The 25,148-nt window shown below is 44.5% G+C and overlaps 1 protein-coding gene across 2 annotated transcripts in view; it reads right to left on the bottom strand.

Annotated features, from left to right (window-relative positions):
• Nucleotides 1-3,392: 3,392 nt before the first annotated feature.
• LOC110496404 (cAMP-dependent protein kinase inhibitor alpha-like) overlaps nucleotides 3,393-25,148 on the bottom strand; it is a 35,125-nt gene continuing 13,369 nt past the window's right edge. For both annotated transcript variants that reach the window (XR_002469549.2, XM_036952970.1), the window contains 2 exons: nucleotides 6,223-6,399; nucleotides 3,393-6,026 (listed from right to left, as the gene is read on the bottom strand). Coding sequence is in view for 1 of the 2 variants with exons in the window: in XM_036952970.1 (XP_036808865.1) it covers nucleotides 5,944-6,026; nucleotides 6,223-6,367 (228 nt within the window). In the remaining variant the exon portion in view is untranslated. The remainder of the gene's footprint in view (nucleotides 6,027-6,222; nucleotides 6,400-25,148) is intronic.

Here is a 25,148-nt window from a genome sequence, read left to right as displayed (position 1 = left end):
CCTCCACATTGACTCTGTGTATAGCCTCCACATTGACTCTGTATATAACCTCCACATTGACTCTGTATATAGCCTCCACATTGACTCTGTATATAGCCTCCACATTGACTCTGTATATAGCCCGCTATTGTTATTTTCTGCTGCTCTTTAATTATTTGTTATCCTTATCTCTTACTTTTTCAGGTCTTTTCTTAAAACTGCATTGTTGGTTAAGGGCTTGTAAGTAAGCATCTCACTGTAAGGTACCTGTTGTATTCAGGCGCATGTGATAAATAACATTTGATTTGATTTAATAATTTAATGTATCGATGTAACTTGGTTCAAGATGTTGTTATTGGTAGACCTCTCATTTCATTCATGTCAGAGACAATTCCCAATGTTTTTACTAAGATTTGTGCCAGACATTGATCATTGGCATCTCACGCATAAGGCATGTTAAATATTTTAGCAAATAATGATTTGAGGCCATGTGAAAATAGTCTCTGGAGCCTGACTGCTTACTTCCCCCCTGCTTCATAGGCTTTACGTTTCTCCAAGATGACCTGTATTTTGTTTTGCTGTGTGAGAGTGAGGCTGTCTGACACAAAGCTTATGTGGAGTGAGCGACACACACACACACACACACACACACACACACACACACACACACAGTGTGATGCCAAGCTGACGCTGCCAGTCTCCGCCCCATCAGCGGAGGAATGATGTCATTTGTCTGCCTCCTCGGTTCTGTGTGTTTGTGCGTGTGTGTGTGTATGTGTGTGTGGATGCGGGCCGTGTTCACAGCCTTGTGATTTGTCTCTGGACAAAGGATGAAGTCACTTTCAAGCATGGCTCTGGTGGAGAAGAGGAGGAGGAAGAGGGGAGGACGGGTGGAGGAGGACGGGGAGGAGGAGGAAGAGAGGGGGAGGAGGGGAGCGCAAATAATCAAACCTGCAGATATTTCATGAATGCCTTTTTGATAAGAATACCTTCCCCTGCTGAGCCTCCTTTTCAGGTCAAAAGAAAACACATCCTAACAACAACCTTGTTTTTAGTGGTATGATCCTGTTTTTGACTTGTCTTGTACCCACCCCCCTATTATCTTCCCAGTTGGAATCTTCCAGACACTTGTATGAGAGGATTAGGGCCTACGCATCAGCCATCATTCAGAACTATGTTTTGGTGACGCTCACCCAAGCACAGGATTGGCTGAGGAGTGAGCAACAGTCTCTAATTTGTTTTGAAAAGGGCACCGAACACAAGTCTGACCAATAAATACGGCTGTCAGTTACTAGGTGGACTCTATGAGAGGTTACATGGACATCCCATCCACTGGTGTTCTGGTGCATGAAGTGATCAATTGCCTGTGTCTCTAGTATTAACTGTGAATAGTCCTGCTACTGGACTATTCACGTCATATTCACAAAATGTAACCACAAAGAAACCTCTCTCTCTCTCTCTCTCGGTCTTCTGCTGCTTCCCTTTACCTTCTCTATCCTCTCTATGTTCCCCTCTCTCTCTCTCTCTCTCTTTCTTTCCCTCCCCCACCCTCTCTCTCGCTCCCCCTCTCTCTCTCCTCCCTCTCTTTTTCCTTCTTCCTCCCGAGGCAGTGCTGGGTATGGATGGCACGTTGAGCTACACGTGATAAGGCTGCTCCACTCTACTTTGCTCTGAACAGGCTGGCATACACACACTCTCTGACCTTCTCATCGTCTCCATGGCCCCAGTGCCAGCCTGATCAACTGTTCTAGATCTCCTTCTTTCTCTCACTCTCTGCCTGTCTGTCTGTGTCTCTCTCTGTCGCCATCTCTCTTAGCCCCTCTGTCTGTCTGAATTCTAGATCATCCTCTCATACAATCTTATCAGACATGCCCTGGTAATGAAGAGTGGCGATGCAGCAATCCTGGTTCTACCCCATAGACTTAGGGATGGAAGGGAGGGAGGGAGGGAGGGAGGGAGGGAGGGAGGGAGGGAGGGAGGGAGGGAGGGAGGGAGGGAGGGAGGGAGGGAGGGAGGGAGGGAGGGAGGGGAAAACATTGAGTTTATATCAAATAGTATTGGAAAGCTTGACTAAAATCTGTTAGTTACATTACTTTAATCTGATAGTAATTGAACCACAATGCATTTCAGAAAATCCATTAGTCAATTTCCTCAATCTGCCTCTGTATTTGTTTATGGTTTAATCACATCTATTAGTTCCATTACTGCAACTTAATGTAGACAGAGTGCCTTCTCTTCCCTCTTCTCATGTTGTGTGTAGACTGGCTGACATTTTCTATGATGTAGTCGTTTCGAGTTAGCCCTGGTGTAGTCATAGATTCTTGGACATCTGATAACTGATCAACTCTTATTTGGAGAAGTGTCAGTGCCCTAGTAATCGTACATTCACATGACCATTACATCTCTCCTCTACACAGCATATCTATCATGCCCATTCCATCCCTTCCTCTCTCAGTCTTGGTACTGATAGTCTCCATCCCAGGCTGCTTATCTTGCCCGCACACACAACATGGATATCCTGGGAGTTAAAAATGGGACAATGCTTTGCTCCACTCTTCACTGCAGAAAGACACAGGAAACTCCTCAAATATGAATGTGTCCCTTTGGCTTGGGAGGATCAATACAATACACTGGGGCAAGGCTTCACCCTGGTTACCTAGCAACAAGTTACATGGCAACGGCACAGGCGAGGGACTTAGGTGGTGTGGCAGAGAGAGGAGGACCTAGTATGGCACTAGCTGTTATTATAGGTGATAGATGGGTGATGTTTTAATTGTTGTCTGTATTGGCGCAGGCAGGCAGGCAGGCAGAAATAGAGGTGTTAGATCCTAGCAGAACATATTCACTTTCTATACTAGAGCAATCATCAGGTCAACACAGGGTGTGTCAGCAACTCAACACTCAGCATCTAACCATTTTCATTGGTTGTGATGAAAAATATATTTGATGGATTGGGGGCGAACCATGCATGTGCAGTAGTAGTCTAACATGCTCTAGGTCTTTGACAGTCAATGAGTTAAGACAGAAAATATTTGTGTTCGATCTGGTTACGCCTATTATTCCAGACAATGTCTTTTTGTGCCCCAGACATAACAAAGAGACTCTCACATCAAGCCGACATGCTGAAGTCTGGATGGTTAGTGAGGAAATGGTTCCCCCTGGTGGACATACAGTACTATATTATATTACACAACCACACAGCATCACTGACAAGCTGCTTGTAATGTCTTTGGAACCAGTTAGGTCCAGTGGGTGTTTTACTAAAATAATGACATTTTCCAACTAGGTATCTAGGTGATCCAATAAACCTTCCAATATGCTCAACAGAATGTTACTCCTGGGTTTGCAGCAGGACTGAAGTTGTAGAACCACCGCTGGCGTCAAAGAAAAACACCCAACACCAATAATCTAGGGAAAGCTTTGTGGATTTATTATGGCATGTTGCCTACCCACCCGACAGAATCGACATGTGGAATTCTGCTAACGAAAATGTACTGCACATACCACCACTGAGAACAGATGACACTACGAGACACACCTCAGATTTTCCCTCCCCATAGAATAAACATTTACCTTGAGTTATCACATGAACGATTCCAGTAATCAGTGCATTACGAATTAGAGCCTCAGCTGCTTGCGTTTGAGACAAAACCACACATAGATACCCACAGCCCAAACATTTCATAGAAAGACGATTGATAATACAGAATGTTCATTCTCTTGTGTTGTATAGTGAATGTTTATTCACCATATGAACATGTACATATAGTAAATAAACTATTCCATGTGTAATAGCACAATATATACAACAGCAGTGTAATAACTGGTATTATGTACTGTGTTAAACAGTATAAATATATATTGGCATTACTAAGTACTGTATATGTCTGTCCTTCTGTTCACCGTGCATCTGGTCCTCAGTGTTCATATTCAAACTGTATCATCAGTCAGTTGCGACCATGCATTTCTAGCTCTATTGTTTTGATGAGTAAGAGATAGAAGTCCTCTCAGACCGGCAGCGTAGTGCAGGCACGGACTGGCCATAGGGCAGTTCGGGAAAATGCCAGATGGTCCATCTTTAGCCAAGTGGGCTTGTCTAAATTGTTGTTATTTTTTTTATTGTTTAACGCAGAATGACCATTATTTGGCTAACAATAGGGGCCTCCAGGAAAAAAAAGGGCCTGTGTGTTACAAATGCCGGGGCTGATTTATGGTCCCAGTCCGTCCGTGGCTGAGTGGAGCAGAAGGAGGCAGAAAGGATGCTGCCATCTCCAGACGTGATGCAACACTTTGGTGGCGGTGTTGCTTGGTGCTTGCTCCCATGCCCAGACCACAGGCATATGCCGACCACACTGGGAAACATGTGCACAAGCGTTCCATCTCCAAGGCCTTGCTGTGGGCGTGGGTGGTATTCGTCTTTGAGCGTATACATCGGTAGCATTGCATTTAGTAGTGTTCTGGTTATAAATGTGACATTTCTCTGTGCTGTACACACCTGGTCGGCACATCTTCTACTAAACAAAAACAAATAAGTGTTTACATGTATGTGTCAATGGCCCAAATACTGTTGAACAACACTTCACACAGAGCTATAGAACACAACAAAACAGGTTTCCATGTAAACGGCTACCAGGCACATTTCAGAGGAGTCTGGGAAAACAGAAAGCCTTTTAACGAAAGACAGCCTTGAGCTGAATAGATTAACACAACAGCAGTTGTCACATGCTGTTTTTTTCAACCATGACACCAACGTTACAAGAGTGTATACACCCTTATGTTATTCTTGCCAGTGTGTTTCCATAGCTAGCGCTGACACTGAGGACTTGTGAAGAGCAGAATTCAACAACCGCTGCACAATCCAAAACAGCAGCTTTGTGAGAAGGTGTTAAAGTTCACAGTGAGCCATTGTTATGTAAATGCCATCTGAGAAGTACCAGCGGCCTGGCTCCGGCTCCAAGTGAGTGCAGGTCCACTGGAGCCATGGTCCAGTGAGACACGGGTGCCGGCCCACGTAGATGGAAACAGAAATGTCTGAGCTGGGATGAATCCGGGATAAAAATACACCAACAGCAGAGGAGTGTTTTAACAGTACATGGTTGGCAGTGAGAAACCATTTTAGGTTGATGTCAGGAATGTTTAAAAGACAGGGATTGGATTGTCCAACCTACTCACAACATTAGCATCAGCTTCTAGCTAGCATTTGCAAACAAGCACATCAACACTTCAGGTCACAAACACATCAGTCATCGTCTTCATCGCAACCCATTAGCATGATAGCCCCATTGGTTGTCATCAAAACCACTAACAACGTTTATAAACCCATATCTGCTGTACACACCACGCTGCCATCCGTATTAAAGTCTCAGATCGGAATTCATACTTACATCAAATGTCTGTGTGAAAGAGGAAGCCAGCTGCCCCTTGTTATACAGTTAACCCACTCGCCCCTCGTTCTTCAAACATTTCTAGTACATTATAATACATTATCCCCTTATATGTTCCAGAACAATCAGAAAGCTCAGAACCCCTAGAGGTCACTAGGCTCCGCCCATCGTCCGACCTGTTATAGACGTCAGCAGGACATTTGACATTTTTTTCAATTGAGAGTTCTCCGTTTTGCACAGCAGTATATAATCAGCGCATGTCCTTTGTTTCTCATGGCAGTGTGTGTGGGAGTAGAGGTGATCTGTCCACCCACACACACACACACCCACACACACCAACGCTCTTCTTAAGTCTTTTCAGATTGTGTGATAGAGACGGTTCTCTGTCCATCCTTCTAACCTTCTCTCCCACCCTTTCTCTGCTCATCACTGTCTGCAGCTCAGCTGCTGTTCAAACAGGCCCACCACTCCTTCATGGGTCCTTTTGTATCGTCCTACCCATCCATTCCTCTCCTACAGTTATCTCATCAGCCTCACAAGAGGTAAACATTGGGGCTAGTTAGACCCCCACCAGGCAGCCTTATGATCCTTCATTCCCCTCAGAGCTCTCTGGAGGGGGTGGGGCCTCCTCCGCCGTGGGAGACTGGGCTTCTCCCTGAACATCTAGACACAGAGAGATAGACACATAAGACTGCAGTTAGTTATCATTTTTCACCTCATTTCATCTTTATTTAACCAGGAAAGACCCGTGAGGTTAAAAGGCTCTTTGCGAAAACAACCTGGAACCTGGCCACGAGACAGTGGTTGTGTGGTGGAGCTTCATGGATTTGAGTCAGGCTGTCAGGCTGAGCTAACCCACCTGTGAGGTTGAGCTCGGCCAGTTTGAGTGGAAGGTCAGTGGGGTTGACCCCAGCCGGTGACCCCAGGATGTCAGGTAGGGCGTTCCTTCTCCCCGAGCGACCCGAGGATGCAAAGTCCAGCTTGGGCTCTACCACTTCCGTCATCTCCTCAGGATCAGAGACCCTGCAACTGCTGCCTGGGAGAGGGGGGAAGAGAGAGACAGTAAATCAATTATATATTCACACCCAAAAGTTCTACTGCTCAGATCACATGGTCAGGATCAACTATTTTCTAGTGCCGCTTTTGTCCACTGGAGGGAGTCCTTGTACTATCGTTACAACAGATTTCTCACTTGTTTTTTGCACAGCTAAAGTATTTACTTATATTTGTGTCAACAACTAAAAACAGATAAAATCTCATGGGCCATTTACTTTGTAATGTTCCACCTCAGAAAGCACAGGGCTGTTTTCATCAGACATCATGCAGTTCAGATGGCCCTGATCCATTTGCTAGTTTCATCTGGAGCATGGCTGGACACAAGAATAGCTTTCTCTCTGTACATACTGGCTGCCTGTGTGCCTGTCTTTTATCATGGTGACTGCTGTAGTTCTGTTTTGCATGCTCTGGGCTACACAAGTGACAGGCAGAATGACATCCCATGTCTCACACTCTTATAGCACACAAGACACACCTGGGTTGGGCTCAATTCAGAATTTTGGAATTGACTCCCATTCAACTCATGAGTTGAAATTCAAATTAAATTGGCCACACCCCGCAGGATGCAGAATTTGAATATGAGTGGCTGGAATAATTATTTAATTCAGTGCAATTCAAATAAATTACACTCTGTCACATATACTCCCTCTCTGGCCTCTAGGTCATCAGGCTGCTGATTATCCCACACACCTGTCACCATCGTCTCGCGCAGCTGTGACTCATGACACTCACCTGGACTCCATCACCTCCTTGATTATCTTCCCTACATCTGTCACTCCCCTTGGTTCTAACCTCAGGTGTTATTGACTCTGTTTTCATGTTGGTGCGTTGTGTTTCGTGTTCATTGTATTCTATTTCTTAAAAACACTCACTCCCTGAATTTGCTTCCTGACGCACGCACACACACACACACACACACACACACACACACACACACACACACACTCTTTTAACCTTAGAATAACTAATTATATTTCCACCAACCATTTAATTTGTTTGGCTTATTTTTGAAGGCCTCAGGGTCAACTTCAAGATTAAACAAATGGAAAATGTAGTATCTTCCCCATATTGAACAAAATGTAAGTGATTCATGAAATATAATAACGTAGAATATTCGCATACAGGTTCTGTTTTCCTTGATCATTTATTTTAACAGTTTGACCTGAAAATCAATTGATTCAACAATATTGTATGTTCGTGTATACAACAACCTGTCTGATGTTTTATGTACAAGATTTATTAGGTTCACGAAAATGGGTTGCTCTTTTTAGCAATCCATTTCACGCTGTATAAAGCAGGCATGGAGTCATTCTGTTAATGTTTGACTGAACGTTAGAATGGGCCAAACAAGTGATCTAAGCGACTTTGAGCATGGTATGGTATGGTATGGTATGATATGGTATGGTATGATATATGGTATGGCATGGTATGATATGGTATGATATGGTATGATATGGCATGGCATGGTATGATATGGTATGGTATGATATGGTATGGCATGGTATGATATGGTATGATATGGTATGGTATGATATGGTATGATATGGTATGGCATGGTATGGTATGATATGGTATGGCATGGTATGATCGTTGGTGCCAGGCGCGCCAGTTCCAGTATCTAGGGTTGATTGAGAATGGTGTGACAAACAAAAACTACCAGTCGGCGGCAGTCCTGTGGATGAAAACAGCTCCTTGATGAGAGGTCAAAGGAGAATGGCAAAAAATCGTGCAAGCTAACAGGTGGGCCACAAACATGCAAATAACGGTGCAGTACAACAGTGGGTTGCAGAACGGCATCTCGGAACGCGTCACGGATGGGCTATGGCAGCAGACGACCACACCGCGTTCCACTCCTATCAGCTAAAAACAAGAAGAATCAGCTCCAGAGGGCACACCATCACCAACACTGGATAATAAGGAGTAGAAAAACATCCCCTGGTCTGACGAATCCCGGTTCTTGTTACATCATGCTGATGGCAGAGTCAGGATTTGGCGTAAGCAGCATGAGCCCATGGCCCCATCCTGCCTGGTGTCAATGGTACAGGCTGGTGGCGGTGGTGTAACGGTGTGGGGAATGTTAAGTCCTTTGATACCAATTGAGCAACCTTTACATTCCCAAATAATTCAGGCTGTTCTGGAGGCAAAGGGGTGGGGGGGGGGGGGTCTGACCCGGTACTAGTAAACTGGCCACGGGGTGTATACAGTTGTGGCCAAAAGTTGAGAATGACACAAATATTAATTTTCACAAAGTCTGCTGTCTCAGTTTGTATGATGGCAATTTGCATATACTCCAGAAGGTTATGAAGAGTGATCAGATGAATTGCAATTGATTGCAAAGTCCCTCTTTGCCATGCAAATGAACTGAATCCCCCAAAAAACACTTCCACTGCATTTCAGCCCTGCCACAAAAGGACCAGCTGACATCATGTCAGTGATTCTCTTGTTAACACGTGTGAATGTTGACGAGGACCAGGCTGGAGGTCACTCTGTCATGCTGACTGAGTTCAAATAACAGACTGGAAGCTTCAAAAGGAGGGTGGTGCTTGGAATCATTGTTCTTCCTCTGTCAACCATGGTTACCTGCAAGGAAACACGTGCAGTCATCATTGATTTGCACAAAAAGAGCTTCACAGGCAAGGATATTGTTGCCAGTAAGATTGCACCTAAATCAACCATTTCTAGGATCATCAAGAACTTCAAAGAGAGCGGTTCAATTGTTGTGAAGAAGGCTTCAGGGCGCCCAAGAAAGTCCAGCAAGCGCCAGGACCGTCTCCTAAAGTTGATTCAGCTGCGGGATCGGGGCACCACCAGTACAGAGCTTACTTAGGAATGTCAGCAGGCAGGTGTGAGTGCACCTGCACACACAGTGAGGCGAATACTTTAGGAGGATGGCCTGGTGTCAAGAAGGGCAGCAAAGAAGCCACTTCTCTCCAGGAAAAACATCAGGGACAGACTGATATTCTGCAAAAGGTACAGGGATTGGACTGCTGAGGACTGGGGTAAAGTCATTTTCTCTGATGAATCCCCTTTCCGATTGTTTGGGGCATCCGGAAAAAAGCTTGTCCAGAGAAGACAAGGTGAGCACTACCATCAGTCCTGTGTCATGCCAACAGTAAAGCATCCTGAGACCATTCATGTGTGGGGTTGCTTCTCAGCCAAGGGAGTGGGCTCACTCACAATTTTGCCTAAGAACACAGTCATGAATAAAGAATGGTACCAACACATCCTCCGAGCGCAACTTCTCCTAACCATCCAGGAACAGTCTGGTGACGAACAATGCCTTGTCCAGCATGATGGAGCACCTTGTCATAAGGCAAAAGGGATAACTAAGTGGCTCGGGGAACATAACATCGATATTTTCGGTCCATGGCCAGGAAACTCTCCAGACCTTAATCCCATTGAGAACTTGTGGTCAATCCTAAAGAGGTGGGTGGACAAACAAAAACCCACAAATTCTGACAAACTCCAAGCATTGATTATGCAAGAATGGGCTGCCATCAGTCAGGATGTGGCCCAGAAGTTAATTGACAGCATGCCAGGGGGGATTGCAGAGGTCTTGAAAAAGAAGGGTCAACACTGCAAATATTGACTCTCTGCATCAACTTCATGTAATTGTCAATAAAAGCCTTTCACACTTATGAAATGCTTGTGATTATACTTCAGTATTCCATAGTAACATCTGACAAAAATATCTAAAGACACTGAAGCAGCAAACTTTGTGGATATAAATATTTGTGTCATTCTCAAAACTTTTGGCCACGGCTGTAGACTACACCTAATATAGAATAGCGGCATTTTATTTTCATTGAATTTCACTGAATTCAATTTCCTTTCATCCAAATTTTGTATCCTGTTTACTACTACAAAGTTAAATTCAAATTCAAGAATTTAATTTATGAGGCATTCTCAATTAAATTTTGAATTGAGCCCAACCCTGACACACACATGGAAAAAAAACAGCACAATGTGCACATTCATTTCTACACACATTTCTAACAAATATATGCACACACAAACGCACACATCGAGCTGCTGTTTCTATGGCAACGGATGAAAAAACACCTCTGGTAAGCAAACATGAGTCCAAACGACCCATTCCCTCTTCTATCTCTCCCTCTATGTCTCCGTCAGTATTCAGTTCTCTTGAAATAACCCACTGCCTTTAGTAGAATCCCAGTCTCCGTCTCAACAACCATATTGAGGGGCCACACACACACACCTCTCTTCCATATCACCGGTCACATGTTGACTGGTGTCAGGTAAACACTGCCATAGGGTGGGAGGATTGGTAAGTCCTCATACCATGTCAACATAACGACACAGCAGTTATGATTGTTCTGACGTGGGTAAGGAGACGTGTGCATGCACAAGACGGTTCTTTGTCAACAGTTATCGCTCTCACTTCACACTGCTTGCCTTCTTCTATCTTTCTCTCTCCCTGCTCCTCCACTTGTAGATCACTCCCACTCACCCTGTCTTTGTCTCCCTACACAATTTTATTTAACCTTTATTTAACTAGGCAAGTCAGTTAAGAATTTGTTCTTATTTACAATGACGACCATTATCTCATGTTGAATCTCTCCCTCTTGTACTTAACCCCTGTAACTCAGTGTTCATACTCTTATTTCAACTGAACACTCAATAACAAAACTCACAAAGAGAATGAATGAAAACCGAAACAGTCCTGTCAGGTGCAGAAACACAAAACAGAAAATAACTACCCACAAAAACCCTGTGGGAAAAAGCTACATAAGTATGGTTCCCAATCAGAGACAACAATAGACAGCTGTCCCTGATTGAGAACCATACCCGGTCAAAACATAGAAATACAAAAACATAGAAAAAGGAACATAGAATGCCCACCCAAATCACACCCTGACCAAACCAAAATAGAGACATAAAAAGCTCTAAGGTCAGGGCGTAACAACCCCGGCCTATTTCATAACAAAAATAACAATAATTAGTTCCATATGGAGTTTTTCTCCAACTGAAATTGCTTTACATTCAATAGGATACTAGAAAACTCACCCTAGGCACTTCAGTAGGGTACTACAACACATCACATTCCCAGGCTTTTCAATTGGCACCCACTACAGAGAGACAGTAGGGGGTCGATGTGAATGTGTGTCTATATTGTGTGTGTGTGTGTGTGTGTGTGTGTGTATGTTAAGCTCTGTCCTCTGTCTCCAGCATGTTAAGAGTGTGTGTAGGTGTCCAGGGAGGCAGGACAATTTCTTCCTCTTCCCCTCTCAGGCCTCCGCATGTTACAGCTGCTCTTTGTGTGGCCCTTCGAGCCTCCAGAAGGAGGGAAGACAAGCTGCAATTAGCATTGACATGTCTACAGCTGCCTTCATGGCTGTGTTGATTACAGGAGAGGCCTGTCTCGGTCTGCCTGCTGAACACATAAGACACATTACAGGAGAGGCCTGTCTCGGTCTGCCTGCTGACCACATTACAGGCAGGAGATAACAGGACTGAGAGGAGGGCCAAGCAGTACCATCATTCATGCAGACAAGACCAGACCAGACCGCGATGTTTGTGTTATCCAGAGCTGGCTGGCAGACAGACAGGAAATAGGTCTGTTCTGCAGAGATGTTTGTCTTAGCCAGAGATGGCTGCTTCAGATGTGTGTCAGACCAAAATCTAGGGCAATCAATGACAGTTGAAAAGGAATATCTTATGTTACTGTATACATCAGGAATATCGTTTTTTTCCCTAACCTATTCTAACCATAGGTCACTTTTGAACCAAACCTGACTAATGCACAACATCTGCAGTGGAGGCTTAGGATAATGACCCCACTAGGTCTTGGTTGGGAAGGATCATTCTGTATAGAAATGGTGACCTATAGAATACATAGGCTTGTTTCATCAGACAACCTCTGTGGTGTGTACTGTGTATTAGACACAATACTAATGCCAGGTAATGTAAAAAGCCCTCGATCGAATGACAAGTAGATCAAGGGTTGTTTACAACACTGCTATTAAAGCATAGAGAGTTGAATAGGCTTCTGACAGGGAATATCTTCAAAGACCAGGATACACTAACACTAGAATTAAAGGAATAAATCATACATTGTGAAAAATACTCACAGGGACTTTAACTACCTGCATTTCCCTCTATAATCAAGTTCAAAATATTTATTTTGAAACATGATCGCTATCCAACAGCTGTGTTAAATTACCACACAGATAAAATGGTTCCTTGTAGACACTTTCTACTTGCTTTAATGACCCTGTCATTCACATGCTTTCTTTATTTACCTGGTTAATATGCTGGAGAAAAATCATTCAGGATCTATCATCAGATCTCCTGAGCTTCAACACCTTTCATTGAGACACTCTCAGTCACAAGTCATTTTGAGTCACAAAATAGAACCCAAAATGAACGGCATCATGCATTTCTGGTCCGAGATAGAGACTGAAAGATTGCCTATTCAATATGGGACCTTAGTGACTGAATGTAAAAGGCTCTGGATGAGAGTCAGTGTACCGTTTTAAATGCAAATGCAAGGGCCTTGTATATGGGAGGTCAGTGCTCTTTCCAGCAGAGTGTCTTTCCAGCACCATGGACAGAGATATAGAGATGTGGCCTGGGCAGCTGCTAGTCAGTCAGTCAGAGTGTGTCCTATGCATACAGTCAGTCGGACAGTCTCATGCATATAGTCAGACAGCCAGTCAGTCACTAAGCCAGCCAGTCAGACAGCCAGCCAGCCAGCCAGTGTCCCATGCATACAAGTTCTACAGGGCCTGGTCAGTCTGTTTCAATCCAACACTTGGAGTGTGTGAGAGAAAGAGAGAGAATGAAAGAGAGAGCGGTAGAGATAGAAAGAGGGAGAGATAGAGAGAGAAAGAAAGAGAGCGATAGAGAGAGAGAGTAGTGCTGGTAAGGTCACGATCCGAGCAGAGACCTAGCTATTCACCCAACACCAGAGCAACGTGTAAATGAGATGAGGGGGGAAACCTCACCTCCACGTAGAGGTGTGGAGACAGGAGGTATTTTCAGCATCTCACCTCAGTAAAATACAATTTTCAGTTTCTTACCTCACTTTTTTTCTATCCTCTATCAGTTTTTTTTATCAGTCATTCAGTACTCACCCTTTTTACTTTCCCATTGTTTTGTGCTTTAGTCATTTCTCTTGTCTCTTAAACTCTCTTTATTACCACCAAGGCACAACGCATAATTACAAATAATTTGAATACTGCAAATTGACCGCAAGAAGCCCAAACAGATATACAGTGCCTTGCGAAAGTATTCGGCCCCCTTGAACTTTGCGACCTTTTGCCACATTTCAGGCTTCAAACATAAAGATATAAAACTGTATTTTTTTGTGAAGAATCAACAACAAGTGGGACACAATCATGAAGTGGAACGACATTTATTGGATATTTCAAACTTTTTTAACAAATCAAAAACTGAAAAATTGGGCGTGCAAAATTATTCAGCCCCTTAACTTTCAGTGCAGCAAACTCTCTCCAGAAGTTCAGTGAGGATCTCTGAATGATCCAATGTTGACCTAAATGACTAATGATGATAAATACAATCCACCTGTGTGTAATCAAGTCTCCGTATAAATGCACCTGCACTGTGATAGTCTCAGAGGTCCGTTAAAAGCGCAGAGAGCATCATGAAGAACAAGGAACACACCAGGCAGGTCCGAGATACTGTTGTGAAGAAGTTTAAAGCTGGATTTGGATACAAAAATATTTCCCAAGCTTTAAACATCCCAAGGAGCACTGTGCAAGCGATAATATTGAAATGGAAGGAGTATCAGACCACTGCAAATCTACCAAGACCTGGCCGTCCCTCTAAACTTTCAGCTCATACAAGGAGAAGACTGATCAGAGATGCAGCCAAGAGGCCCATGATCACTCTGGATGAACTGCAGAGATCTACAGCTGAGGTGGGAGACTCTGTCCATAGGACAACAATCAGTCGTATATTGCACAAATCTGGAATTTATGGAAGAGTGGCAAGAAGAAAGCCATTTCTTAAAGATATCCATAAAAAGTGTTGTTTAAAGTTTGCCACAAGCCACCTGGGAGACACACCAAACATGTGGAAGAAGGTGCTCTGGTCAGATGAAACCAAAATTGAACTTTTTGGCAACAATGCAAAACGTTATGTTTGGCGTAAAAGCAACACAGCTGAACACACCATCCCCACTGTCAAACATGGTGGTGGCAGCATCATGGTTTGGGCCTGCTTTTCTTCAGCAGGGACAGGGAAGATGGTTAAAATTGATGGGAAGATGGATGGAGCCAAATACAGGACCATTCTGGAAGAAAACCTGATGGAGTCTGCAAAAGACCTGAGACTGGGACGGAGATTTGTCTTCCAACAAGACAATGATCCAAAACATAAAGCAAAATCTACAATGGAATGGTTCAAAAATAAACATATCCAGGTGTTAGAATGGCCAAGTCAAAGTCCAGACCTGAATCCAATCGAGAATCTGTGGAAAGAACTGAAAACTGCTGTTCACAAATGCTCTCCATCCAACCTCACTGAGCTCGAGCTGTTTTGCAAGGAGGAATGGGAAAAAAATTCAGTCTCTCGATGTGCAAAACTGATAGAGACTTCCCCCAGCGACTTACAGCTGTAATCGCAGCAAAAGGTGGCGCTACAAAAATTAACTTAAGGGGGCTGAATAATTTTGCACGCCCAATTTTTCAGTTTTTGATTTGTTAAAAAAGTTTGAAATATCCAATAAATGTCGTTCCACTTCATGATTGTGTCCCACTTGTTGTTGATTCTTCACAAAAAAATACAGTTTTATATATTTATGTTTGAAGCCTGAAATGTGGCAAAAGGTCGCAAAGTTCAAGGGGGCCGAATACTTTCGCAAGGCACTGTATTTGATTAAAACATAATCATTTCAAACCTTGCTTACATTTGTATATGATCACATACAGTACCAGTCAAAAGTTTGGACACACCTACTCATTCAAGGGTTTCTTTATTTGTACTATTTTCTACATTGTAGAATAATAGTGAAGACATCAAAACTATGAAATAACATATTGAATCATGTAGTAACCAACAAAGTGTTAACCTTTTGCGTGTAGGGGGCAGTATTTTCGTTTTTGGCAAAAAAACGTACCCATTTGAAACTGCCTACTTCTCAGCCCCAGAAACTAGAATATGCATATAATTGTCAGATTAGGATAGAAAACACTCTAAAGTTTCCAAAACTGTAAAAAATATTGTCTGTGAGTATAACAGAACTGATATTGCTGGCGAAAACCTGAGGAAAATCCAATCAGGAAGTGCCTGATTAATTTTCTATGGCTTCCCTAATGTGTCAGTCTTTAGACATAGTTTCAGGTTTTTATTTTGAAAAATTAGTGTGAAAGATCACATTGCGTAAGTGGATAGGTGGGGGCTCTGAGTGAGTTTTGCGCTACAGAGTAAAGCGGCCATTGTTTCTCCCGGTGTTTTTGAAAAACCTACACACACCCGGTTGATATATTATCGAATATATATTTTAAAAACAACCTGAGGATTGATTCTAAAAAACATTTGACATGTTTCTGTGGACATTATGGATATTATTTGGAATATACGTCTGCGTTGTCGTGACCGCTCTTTCCTGTGGATTTCTGAACATAACGCGACAAACAAACAGAGATATTTTGGGTATGAAAATAATATTTATGGAACAAAAGGAACATTTGTTGTGTAACTGGGAGTCTCGTGAGTGAAAACATCCAAAGATCAAAAGGTAAACGATTAATTTGATTGCTTTTCTGATTTTCGGGACCTAGCTATTTAATGCTTAGTGTACATAATGTTATGCTATGCTATCGATAAACTTACACAAATGATTGGATTGCTTTCGCTGTAAAGCATCATTTCAAAATCTGAGACAACAGGTGGATTAACAAAAGGCTAAGCTGTGTTTTGCAAAATTGCACTTGTGATTTCATGAATATGAATATTTTTTAGTAATATTGACTGTGGCGCTATGCTAAAATGATCCCGCTAACGGGATGGGTAGCGTCAAGAAGTTAAACAAATCAAAATATATTTTCTATTTGAGACTTTTCAAAGTAGCCACCCTTTGCCTTGATGACAGCATTGCACACTCTTGGCATTCTCTCAACCAACTTCATGAGGTAGTCACCTGGAATGCATATCAATTAACAGGTGTGCCTTGTTAAACGTTCATTTGTGGAATTTATTTCCTTTTTAAAGGTAGTAGGGGTGGTATACAGAAGATAGCCCTATTTGGTATAATACCAAGTCCATATTATGGCAAGAACAGCTCAAATAAGCAAAGAGAAAATGACACTCCATCATTACTTTAAGACATGAAGGTCAGTCAATGCGGTAAATTTCAAGAACTTTGAAAGTTTCTTCAAGTGCAGTCACAAAAACCATCAAGCGCTATGATGAAACTGGCTCTCAGGAGGACCGCCCCAGGAAAGGAAGACCCAGAGTTACCTCTGCTGCAGAGGATAAGTTCATTAGAGTTACCAGCCTCAGAAATTGCAGTCCAAATAAATGCTTCAGAGTTCAAGTAACAGATACATCTCAACATCAACTGTTTAGAGGAGACTGCGTGAATCGGGCCTTCAAGGTCGAATTCTGCAAAGAAACCATTACTAAAGTACACCAATAATAAGAAGAGACTTGCTTGGGCCAAGTAACACGAGCAATGGACATTAGACCGGTGGAAATCTGTCCTTTGGTCTGATGAGTCCAAATGTGATATTTTTGGTTCAAACGTTGTGTCTTTGTGAGATGCAGAGTAGGTGAACGGATGGTCTCTTTATTTAGAATTCAAGGCACACTTAACCAGCATGGCAACACTGTCACACCCTGATCTGTTTCACCTGTTTTGTGCTGGTCTCCCCTCCCCACCAGGTGTCTCGCATTTTCCCCATTATCCCGTGTTCTTATAACTGCGTTTTCTGTTGGTCTGTTGCCAGTTCGTCTTGTCTTGCCAAGTCTTACCAGCGTGTTTTTCCGTATCTCTAGTTTCTGTTTTCTAGACTTCCAGGTTCTGACCATTCTGCCTGCCCTGAGCCTGCCTGCCGTTCTGTCCCTGATTGACGCTGCCTTGGATTATTGACATCTGCCTGCCCTTGACCTGCCATTTTCCTGCCCCCTGTTTTCTCTGATCGCAGTCCTCAGTTCTCATCCCGGTTCTGGAAGGTATTTTGGACCATCATTGGGTCGTCGGCCAGCCTGTCCTCCGATTTTCACCCCCAGTCTAATGGCTGGTCGGAGTGGGCCAATCAGGACCTGGAGACGGCTCTTTGTTGCCTTGTCTTCAACAACCCCACCACCTGAAGCCAGCAACTCGTGTGAGTGGAATACACCTGCAACACCCTTCCCTGCGTGGCCACTGGTCTCTCGCCCTTTGAGTGTTCCATGGGATATCAGCCCCTGCTCTTCCTTGAGCAAGAGGTCAGCATACCCTCAGCCAAGATGTTTCTCTGCTGCTGTCGCCGTACCTGGAAGAGAGCCCGGTCTGCTCTTCTCAAGACCACCTCCAGGTATCTGTGACAGGCAGACCGCTACCGGACCCCTGCTCCCCGCAATCGTCTCGGGCAGAATTCTGCCCCTCCGGGTGGAATTCCCTAAACTTTCTCCCCACTATATTGGCCCTTTCCCCCTCTGCTGTTCATCTTCTGTTGCCCCGCAACCTCCGTATACATTCCACTTTTCTAGGTGTCTAGGATTAAACCTATGTTTCACAGCCCTTTGAATCCTGATTGTAACTGTCTGCCTCCTGTGTCTGCACCTGGGTCTTATCCTGAGTCGTGTTAACCACCGCATTTGGCAGCGATATCCCTGGTTTGTGCTTAGTGAGACTATCATTTGTTTTTCAACAGGACAATGACCCGACACACCTCCAGGCGGTGTAAGGGCTATTTGACCAAGAAGGAGAGTGATGGAGTGCTGCATCAGATGACCTGGCCTCCACAATCACCTGACCTCAACCCAATTGAGATGGTTTGGGATGAGTTGGACCGCAGAGTGAAGGCAAAGCAGCCAACAAGTGCTCAGCATATGTGGGAACTCCTTTAAGACTGTTGGAAAAGCATTCCAGGTGAATATGGTTGAGAGAATGCCAAGAGTGCAAAGCTGTGGACAAAGGGTGGGAACTTTGAAGAATTTGTTCAACACTTTTTTGGTTACTACATGATTCCATGTGTTATTTTATAGTTTTGATGTCTTCACTATTATTCTACAATGTAGAAAATAGTACAAATACAGTAAAACCCTTGAATGAGTAGGTGTGTCCAAACATTTGACTGGTACTGTATCTCTCTATTATGCGTAGGAATACTTTGGAACAGATTTCAGATCACTTGGAGCTGATTTTCTGGTGTTTTTACAGTCTTATGTCCAACAATTTTTAAAAAAGTGTGCACGTTTTTTTTTTTTACTCGGGTGGCCAAATTCGGCCGGTGGGCCGCTAGTTGAGGAACCCTGCCCTAGACCATCTCAGAGTCTGAGTGTCCCTAGATGACTGGGTGTGTGTCATCATCCATCCCTAAATAAGAGAGTGGAGCTCAGGATAGATGAATGAGGTCACAAACACAGTAGTAGCTATCCTACATTACTGGAATCAGCCCTCGTTGTCAAAAATGTCTGACAAGGGACTATGGGAAGGGACGGTGTATATACTGTGCTAGCTGCTAGGGGAAATGATGTGTACAAAACCAACACAGTCATCTGAAGTTACTGTTTAATAAATGATGCTAGGGATTACTGCTTTCTCTATTTATAGTTTCCTCCTCATGCTCTTGATTATTGTTCCAGTGCCTCTTTTTCTTCCCTTTCTCCTCTCTTCCTCTCTGTGACTTATTATAAAGCTTAATGTGTTCTACTGGCTGCCATGGTAACTGCAGCGTTGCAATCAGCCTCTCCATATGATGGGAAGGTGGAAACACTAAGAGAAACAAAGAGGGAGAGAATGAGAGAGAGCGAGGAAAGGAAGGAGAGCGGGGGGGGGGGGAGAATGAAAGAGAGAGGGAGAATGAGACATCGTCTGCTTGTTTACACTGACTGGTTGTCCTTTGATTCAGGGGATTCGTGCATGTCAGATTATTTTGACTGTCTGTTGGGTGGTCCAATCAATATAGCATCTTTAAAAAAAAAAACTTTTCTCCAGTGCATTCACAGAGAGAAAGACAGGGGGGCGAGAAGTAGACAGATCCAGCGAGACAGCTCAATCACCCCCCCCCCCCCCCCCCCCCCCCCCCCCGCGGACTCACAAGTCCCAGTATACCACTATCTCTCTCTCCACTGATCCCCAGAACCTTTACACAGCAGGTCCTCTCATGTTTCATAAGCTAAGCACTCAGACAAAGACACATCAGAGAAGACTTTCATTTGGTGGATCTCTCACCCGGGAGATCTTAAAAGCTGAACGTGACGGTTCTTCTAACTACTTGGTTGTGAGCCACCTCTAGCTACAAGTTAACAAGTCAAATCAAAGTTTATTTGTCACGTGCGATAAATACAACAGGTAGACCTTACAGTGAAATGCATACTTACAGGCTCTAACCAATAGTGCAAAAAAAAAAGGTATTAGGTGAACAATAGGTAAGTAAAGAAATAAAACAGCAAAAAAAAAAAAAAGTGACCATGCATATACAGTGGGTATTTAGTAAAAAAAAAAGTATTTAGTCAGCCACCAATTGTGCAAGTTCTCCAACTTAAAAATATGAGAGAGGCATGTAATTTTTCAAACCAAGCTGCTTACCTATTGCAGATTCAGTCTTCCCAGCCTGGTGCAGGTCTACAATTTTGTTTCTGGTGTCCTTTGACAGCTCTTTGGTCTTGGCCATAGTGGAGTTTGGAGTGTGACTGTTTGAGGTTGTGGACAGGTGTCTTTTATACTGATAACAAGTTCAAACAGGTGCCATTAATACAGGTAACGAGTGGAGGACAGAGGAGCCTCTTACAGAAGAAGTTACAGGTCTGTGAGAGCTGTTTTTTGCCCCACTGTATGATGAACAGAGAGTAGCAGTAGCATAAAAGAGAGGGGTTGGTGGGTGGCGGGTGGCGGGACACAATGCAGATAGCCCGGTTAGCCAATGTGCGGGAGCACTGGTTGGTCAGCCCAATTGAGGTAGTATGTACATGAATGTATAGTTAAAGTGACTATGCATATATGATGAACAGAGAGTAGCATCAGCAATGCAAATAGTCTGGTTAGCCATTGAATAACATGTTCAGGAGTCTTATGGCGTTGTGGGTAAAAACTTTTGAGAAGGATTTTTGTCCTAGACTTGGCACTACGGTACCGCTTGCCATGCAGTAGTAGAGAGAACAGTCTATGACTGGTGTGGCTGGGGTCTTTGACAATTTTTAGGACCTTCCTCTGACACCGCCTGGTGTAGAGATCCTGGATGGCAGGCAGCTTAGCCCCAGTGATGTACTGGGCCGTACGCACTACCCTCTGTAGTGCCTTGCGGTCAGAGGCCGAGCAATTTCCGTACCAGGCAGTGATGCTCTCGATGTTGCAGCTGTAGAACCTTTTGAGGATCTCAGGACCCATGCCAAATCTTTTAAGTTTCCTGAGGGGGAATAGGCTTTGTCATGCCCTCTTCACGACTGTCTTGGTGTGTTTGGACCATTCTAGTTTGTTGTTGATGTGGACACCAAGGAACTTGAAGCTCTCAACCTAGTCCACTTACAGCCCCGTCGATGAGAATGGGGGCTTGCTCGGTCCTCCTTTTCCTGTAGTCCACAATCATCTCCTTTGTCTTGTTTATGTTGAGGGATCGGTTGTTATTCTGGCACCACATGGTCAGGTCTCTGACTTCCTCCCTATAGGCTGTCTCATCATTGTTGGTGATTAGGCCTACCACTGTTGTGTCGTCTGCAAACTTAATGATGGTGTTGGAGTCACTCCTGGCCATGTAGTCGTGGGTGAACAGGGAGTACAAGAGGGAAAAGAGCACACACCCCTGAGGGGCCCCGTGTTGAGGATCAGCGTAGCAGATGTGTTGCTACCTACCCTCACCAACTGGGGGCGGCTCGTCAGGAAGTCCAAGATCCAGTTGCAGAGGGAGGTGTTTAGTCCCAGGATCCTTAGCTTAGTGATGAGCTTTGAGGGCACTATGGTGTTGAACGCTGAGCTGTAGTCAATGAATAGCATTCTCACATAAGTGTTCCTTTTGTCCAGGTGGGAAAGGGCAGTGTGGAGTGCAATAGAGATTGCATCATCTGTGGATCTGTTTGGGCAGTATGCAAATTGGAGTGGGTCTAGGGTTTCTGGGATAATGGTGTTGATGTGAGCCATTACCAATCTTTCAAAGCACTTCATGACGGCCTCCCGGGAGGCGCAGTGGTTAAGGGCGCTGTACTGCAGCGCCAGCTGTGCCATCAGAGTTCCTGGGTTCGCGCCCAGGCTCTGTCGTAACCGGCCGCGACCGGGAGGTCCGTGGGGCGACGCACAGTTGGCCTAGCGTCGTCCGGGTTAGGGAGGGCTTGGTCGGTAGGGATGTACTTGTCTCATCGTGCACCAGCGACTCCTGTGGCGGGCCGGGCGCAGTGCGCACTAACCAAGGTTGCCAGGTGCACATTGGTGCGGCTGGCTTCCGGGTTGGATGTGCGCTGTGTTAAGAAGCAGTGCGGCTGGTTGGGTTGTGTATCGGAGGACGCATGACCTTTAACCTTTGTCTCTCCCGAGCCTGTACGGGAGTTGTAGCGATGAGACAATATAGTAGCTACTACAACAATTGGATACCACGAAATTGAGGAGAAAAAGGGGTAAAAAAAAAGCAATTCATGGCTATGGATGTGAGTGTAGTCTGTAGTCATTTAGACAGGTTGCCTTTGTGTTATTGGCCACAGACTACGGTGGTCTGCTTTAAACATGTTGGTATTACAGAATCAAATCAGGGACATGTTGAAAATGTCAGTGAAGACACCTGCAAGTTGGTCAGCTCATGCCCGGAGCACACGTCATGGTAATCCGTCTGGCACCGCAGCCTTGTGTATGTTGACCTGTTTAAAAGGTCTTACTCACGTTGGCTACGGAGAGCGTGAGCACCCAGTCATCCGGAACAGCTGATGCTCTCATGCATGCCTCGGTGTTGCTTGCCTCGAAGCGAGCATAGAAGTGATTTAGCTCATCTGGTAGGCTCGTGTCACTGGGCAGCCCCCGCGGCTGTGCTTCCCTTTGTAGTCTGTAATAGTTTGCAAGCCCTGCCACATAAGACGAGCATCGGAGCCGTTGTAGTACGATTCAATCTTAGCCCTGTATCGACGCATTGCCTGTTTGACGGTTCGTCGCAGGGCATAGCAGGATTTCTTGTAAGCTTCCGGGTTAGAGTCCCGCACTTTGAAAGCGGCAGCTCTTCACTTTAGCTCAGTGCGGACCACTTTAGCTCTGACCACTTTTTTTTATAGACAGTCATTGGTGCTTCCTGCTTTAATTTTTGTTTTTAAGCAGGAATCAGGAGGATAGAGTTGTGGTCGGATTTACCAAATGGAGGGCGAGGGTGAGCTTTGTACGCGTCTCTGTGTGTGGAGTACAGGTGATCTAGAATTATTTTCCCTCTGGTTGCACATTTAACATGTTGATAGAAATTTGGTAGAACTGATTTAAGTTTCCCTGCATTAAAGTCTCCGGCCACTAGGATCGCCGCCTCTGGGTGAGTGGTTTCCTGTTTGCTCATTTCCTTATACAGCTGACTGAGTGCGGTCTTCTTGCCAGCATCTGTCTATGGTGGTAAATAAACAGCCTCGAAGACACCCCCCCCCCCCCCGTCTTACCAGAGTGTGCTGTTCTATCTTGCCGGTGCAGCGTAGCTGAATATCCATGTCATCATTCAGCCACGATTCCATGAAACATAGGATATTACAGTTGTTGATGTCCCGTTGGTAGGATATTCGTGATCGTACCTCGTCTATTTATTGTCCAATGATTGCACGTTGGCGAGCAGTATTGACGGTAACGGCAGCTTTCCCACTCGCCTTCTCCGGGTCCTGACGAGGCATCCGGCTTTTTGTCCTCTATACCTGCGTCCTTCCTCTTGCAAATAACGGTGATGTTGGCCCTGTGTGGTGTTTGGAGAATGTCCTGTGCATCTTCCTTGTTGTAGAAAACAATCTCTGTCTAATCCGAGGTGAGTGATTGCTGTCCTGATATCCAGAAGCTCTTCATCTAATCTGAGGTAGTGATCACTGTCCTGATATCCAGAAGCTCTTCATCTAATCCGAGGTAGTGATCACTGTCCTGATATCCAGAAGCTGTTTTTTGCCATTAGATACAGTTGCAGAAACATTATGTACAAAATAAGTTACAAATGACGCAAAAAAAACAACCATAATAGCACAATTGGTTGGGCGCCTGTAAAACTGCTGCCATTTCTTCCAGCACCATCTCAGTGTGCCCTCAGAAAGGCCCTAAACTCAGTAGTTTGGAGCGAGAGAATCAATCTGCTACTCCTGTTCTTTATCCCACAATATCCAGGAGGAGAAATTGGTCATGAAACGTCATAATGACATAATTGTCAGGTTGTAACCTAATTCAGACACCAGATAACAACCAGGTAAAGATGTAGTTTTGCATTGTACAGACCAGAGGTCAGATCTTGGTTGTTATCTGGCAATCATCCCATGAACAATAGATGGTCTTGTAAACTCTGGTGATCAGCTTCAAAGAGGCACTTCTCATCTGAAATCATAACTTCTGACAGCTCTAAGAAGAAAGACTTTAACAATGATTAACTCTGGGGTCCAAAGTGTGTTCTAACCCATAAAAATAAACTGTCAAAAACATGAGGAGTGAAGCAGAAAGAGAGAGGGTGTGTGTGCGCGTGGGAGCAGAGTGCCCTCTTGATCACCAAACCAGAGCTACATTGTGCTCCATTCCAGAGGGTCAATCACAATGATGCATCTATGGTCTTTCAGACTCATAAGCATATTTCCAGAGGGCTTTCGAGCCAGTCTGGTCCCGCTCAATAACATGGGGCCTATAGGTTCCAATTCTATTTGTTTTCTTTCGAATGCTTTAGCTGCGTTTCATTGAGCGGCTTCATTGACGATGTGGCGAAGGTTGACATGGCTCAAGCCTAATGAGATAGTTGAACTATTGCCCTAACGAGGAGTGGAGATAAGAGACAAGGGGACAAGCTAGTGTTTACAGAACTAGTGCAACACTTTCCTCTCTCAAAAACACCCGTTCTGTCAGCAAACTCACATTACACTCAATGCAATTGCAGTATCAGGTCTCCCGTTTATTGAAAACGTTACGGTGCATTTACTCATAGCGTGTGTGACTGCTAGAGTAAACAATGACGATGGCGACAGTGAGCTGAATTTGAGACTTGGATAGGAGATGACAGAGAGAGAAGAGGAGAATTGGAGGGTCGGAGTCCAAAACATGTGTGACAACAGTAGAGGGGCAGCCTGTGACATTATCAACAACCAACCATCACACATCAATATTTTAGCCCACAGCCTCTTGTAAGAGTGGGTACAAGACAAGGCTGTCCCCTCCTCCACATTCCCCCATCTAAACAGACATGTAAACAGCGCTGTGCCGTTGGTCACATCTCTTCCTCCCTGCCTAGCCTGCACGTGCTTCTCTCTCTCCTACTGGACAGGGCCACGCACACACACAGAGAGACATGGCCCGCAGGCAGTGTCTGGCAACAGCACTGGCAGAGGGACAGTGGCACAGAGACAAAAGAGCAGAACACACACACCTCTTCCCTCATCCTGATGGTATAACTACACTGTAGACACGCACAC

This window comes from Oncorhynchus mykiss, chromosome 18 (genome assembly GCF_013265735.2).
Source record: "Oncorhynchus mykiss isolate Arlee chromosome 18, USDA_OmykA_1.1, whole genome shotgun sequence".
Lineage (NCBI taxonomy): Eukaryota > Metazoa > Chordata > Actinopteri > Salmoniformes > Salmonidae > Oncorhynchus > Oncorhynchus mykiss.
Note: the sequence above shows the minus strand (reverse complement) of the source record. Positions and strands in the feature narration are given on the sequence as shown.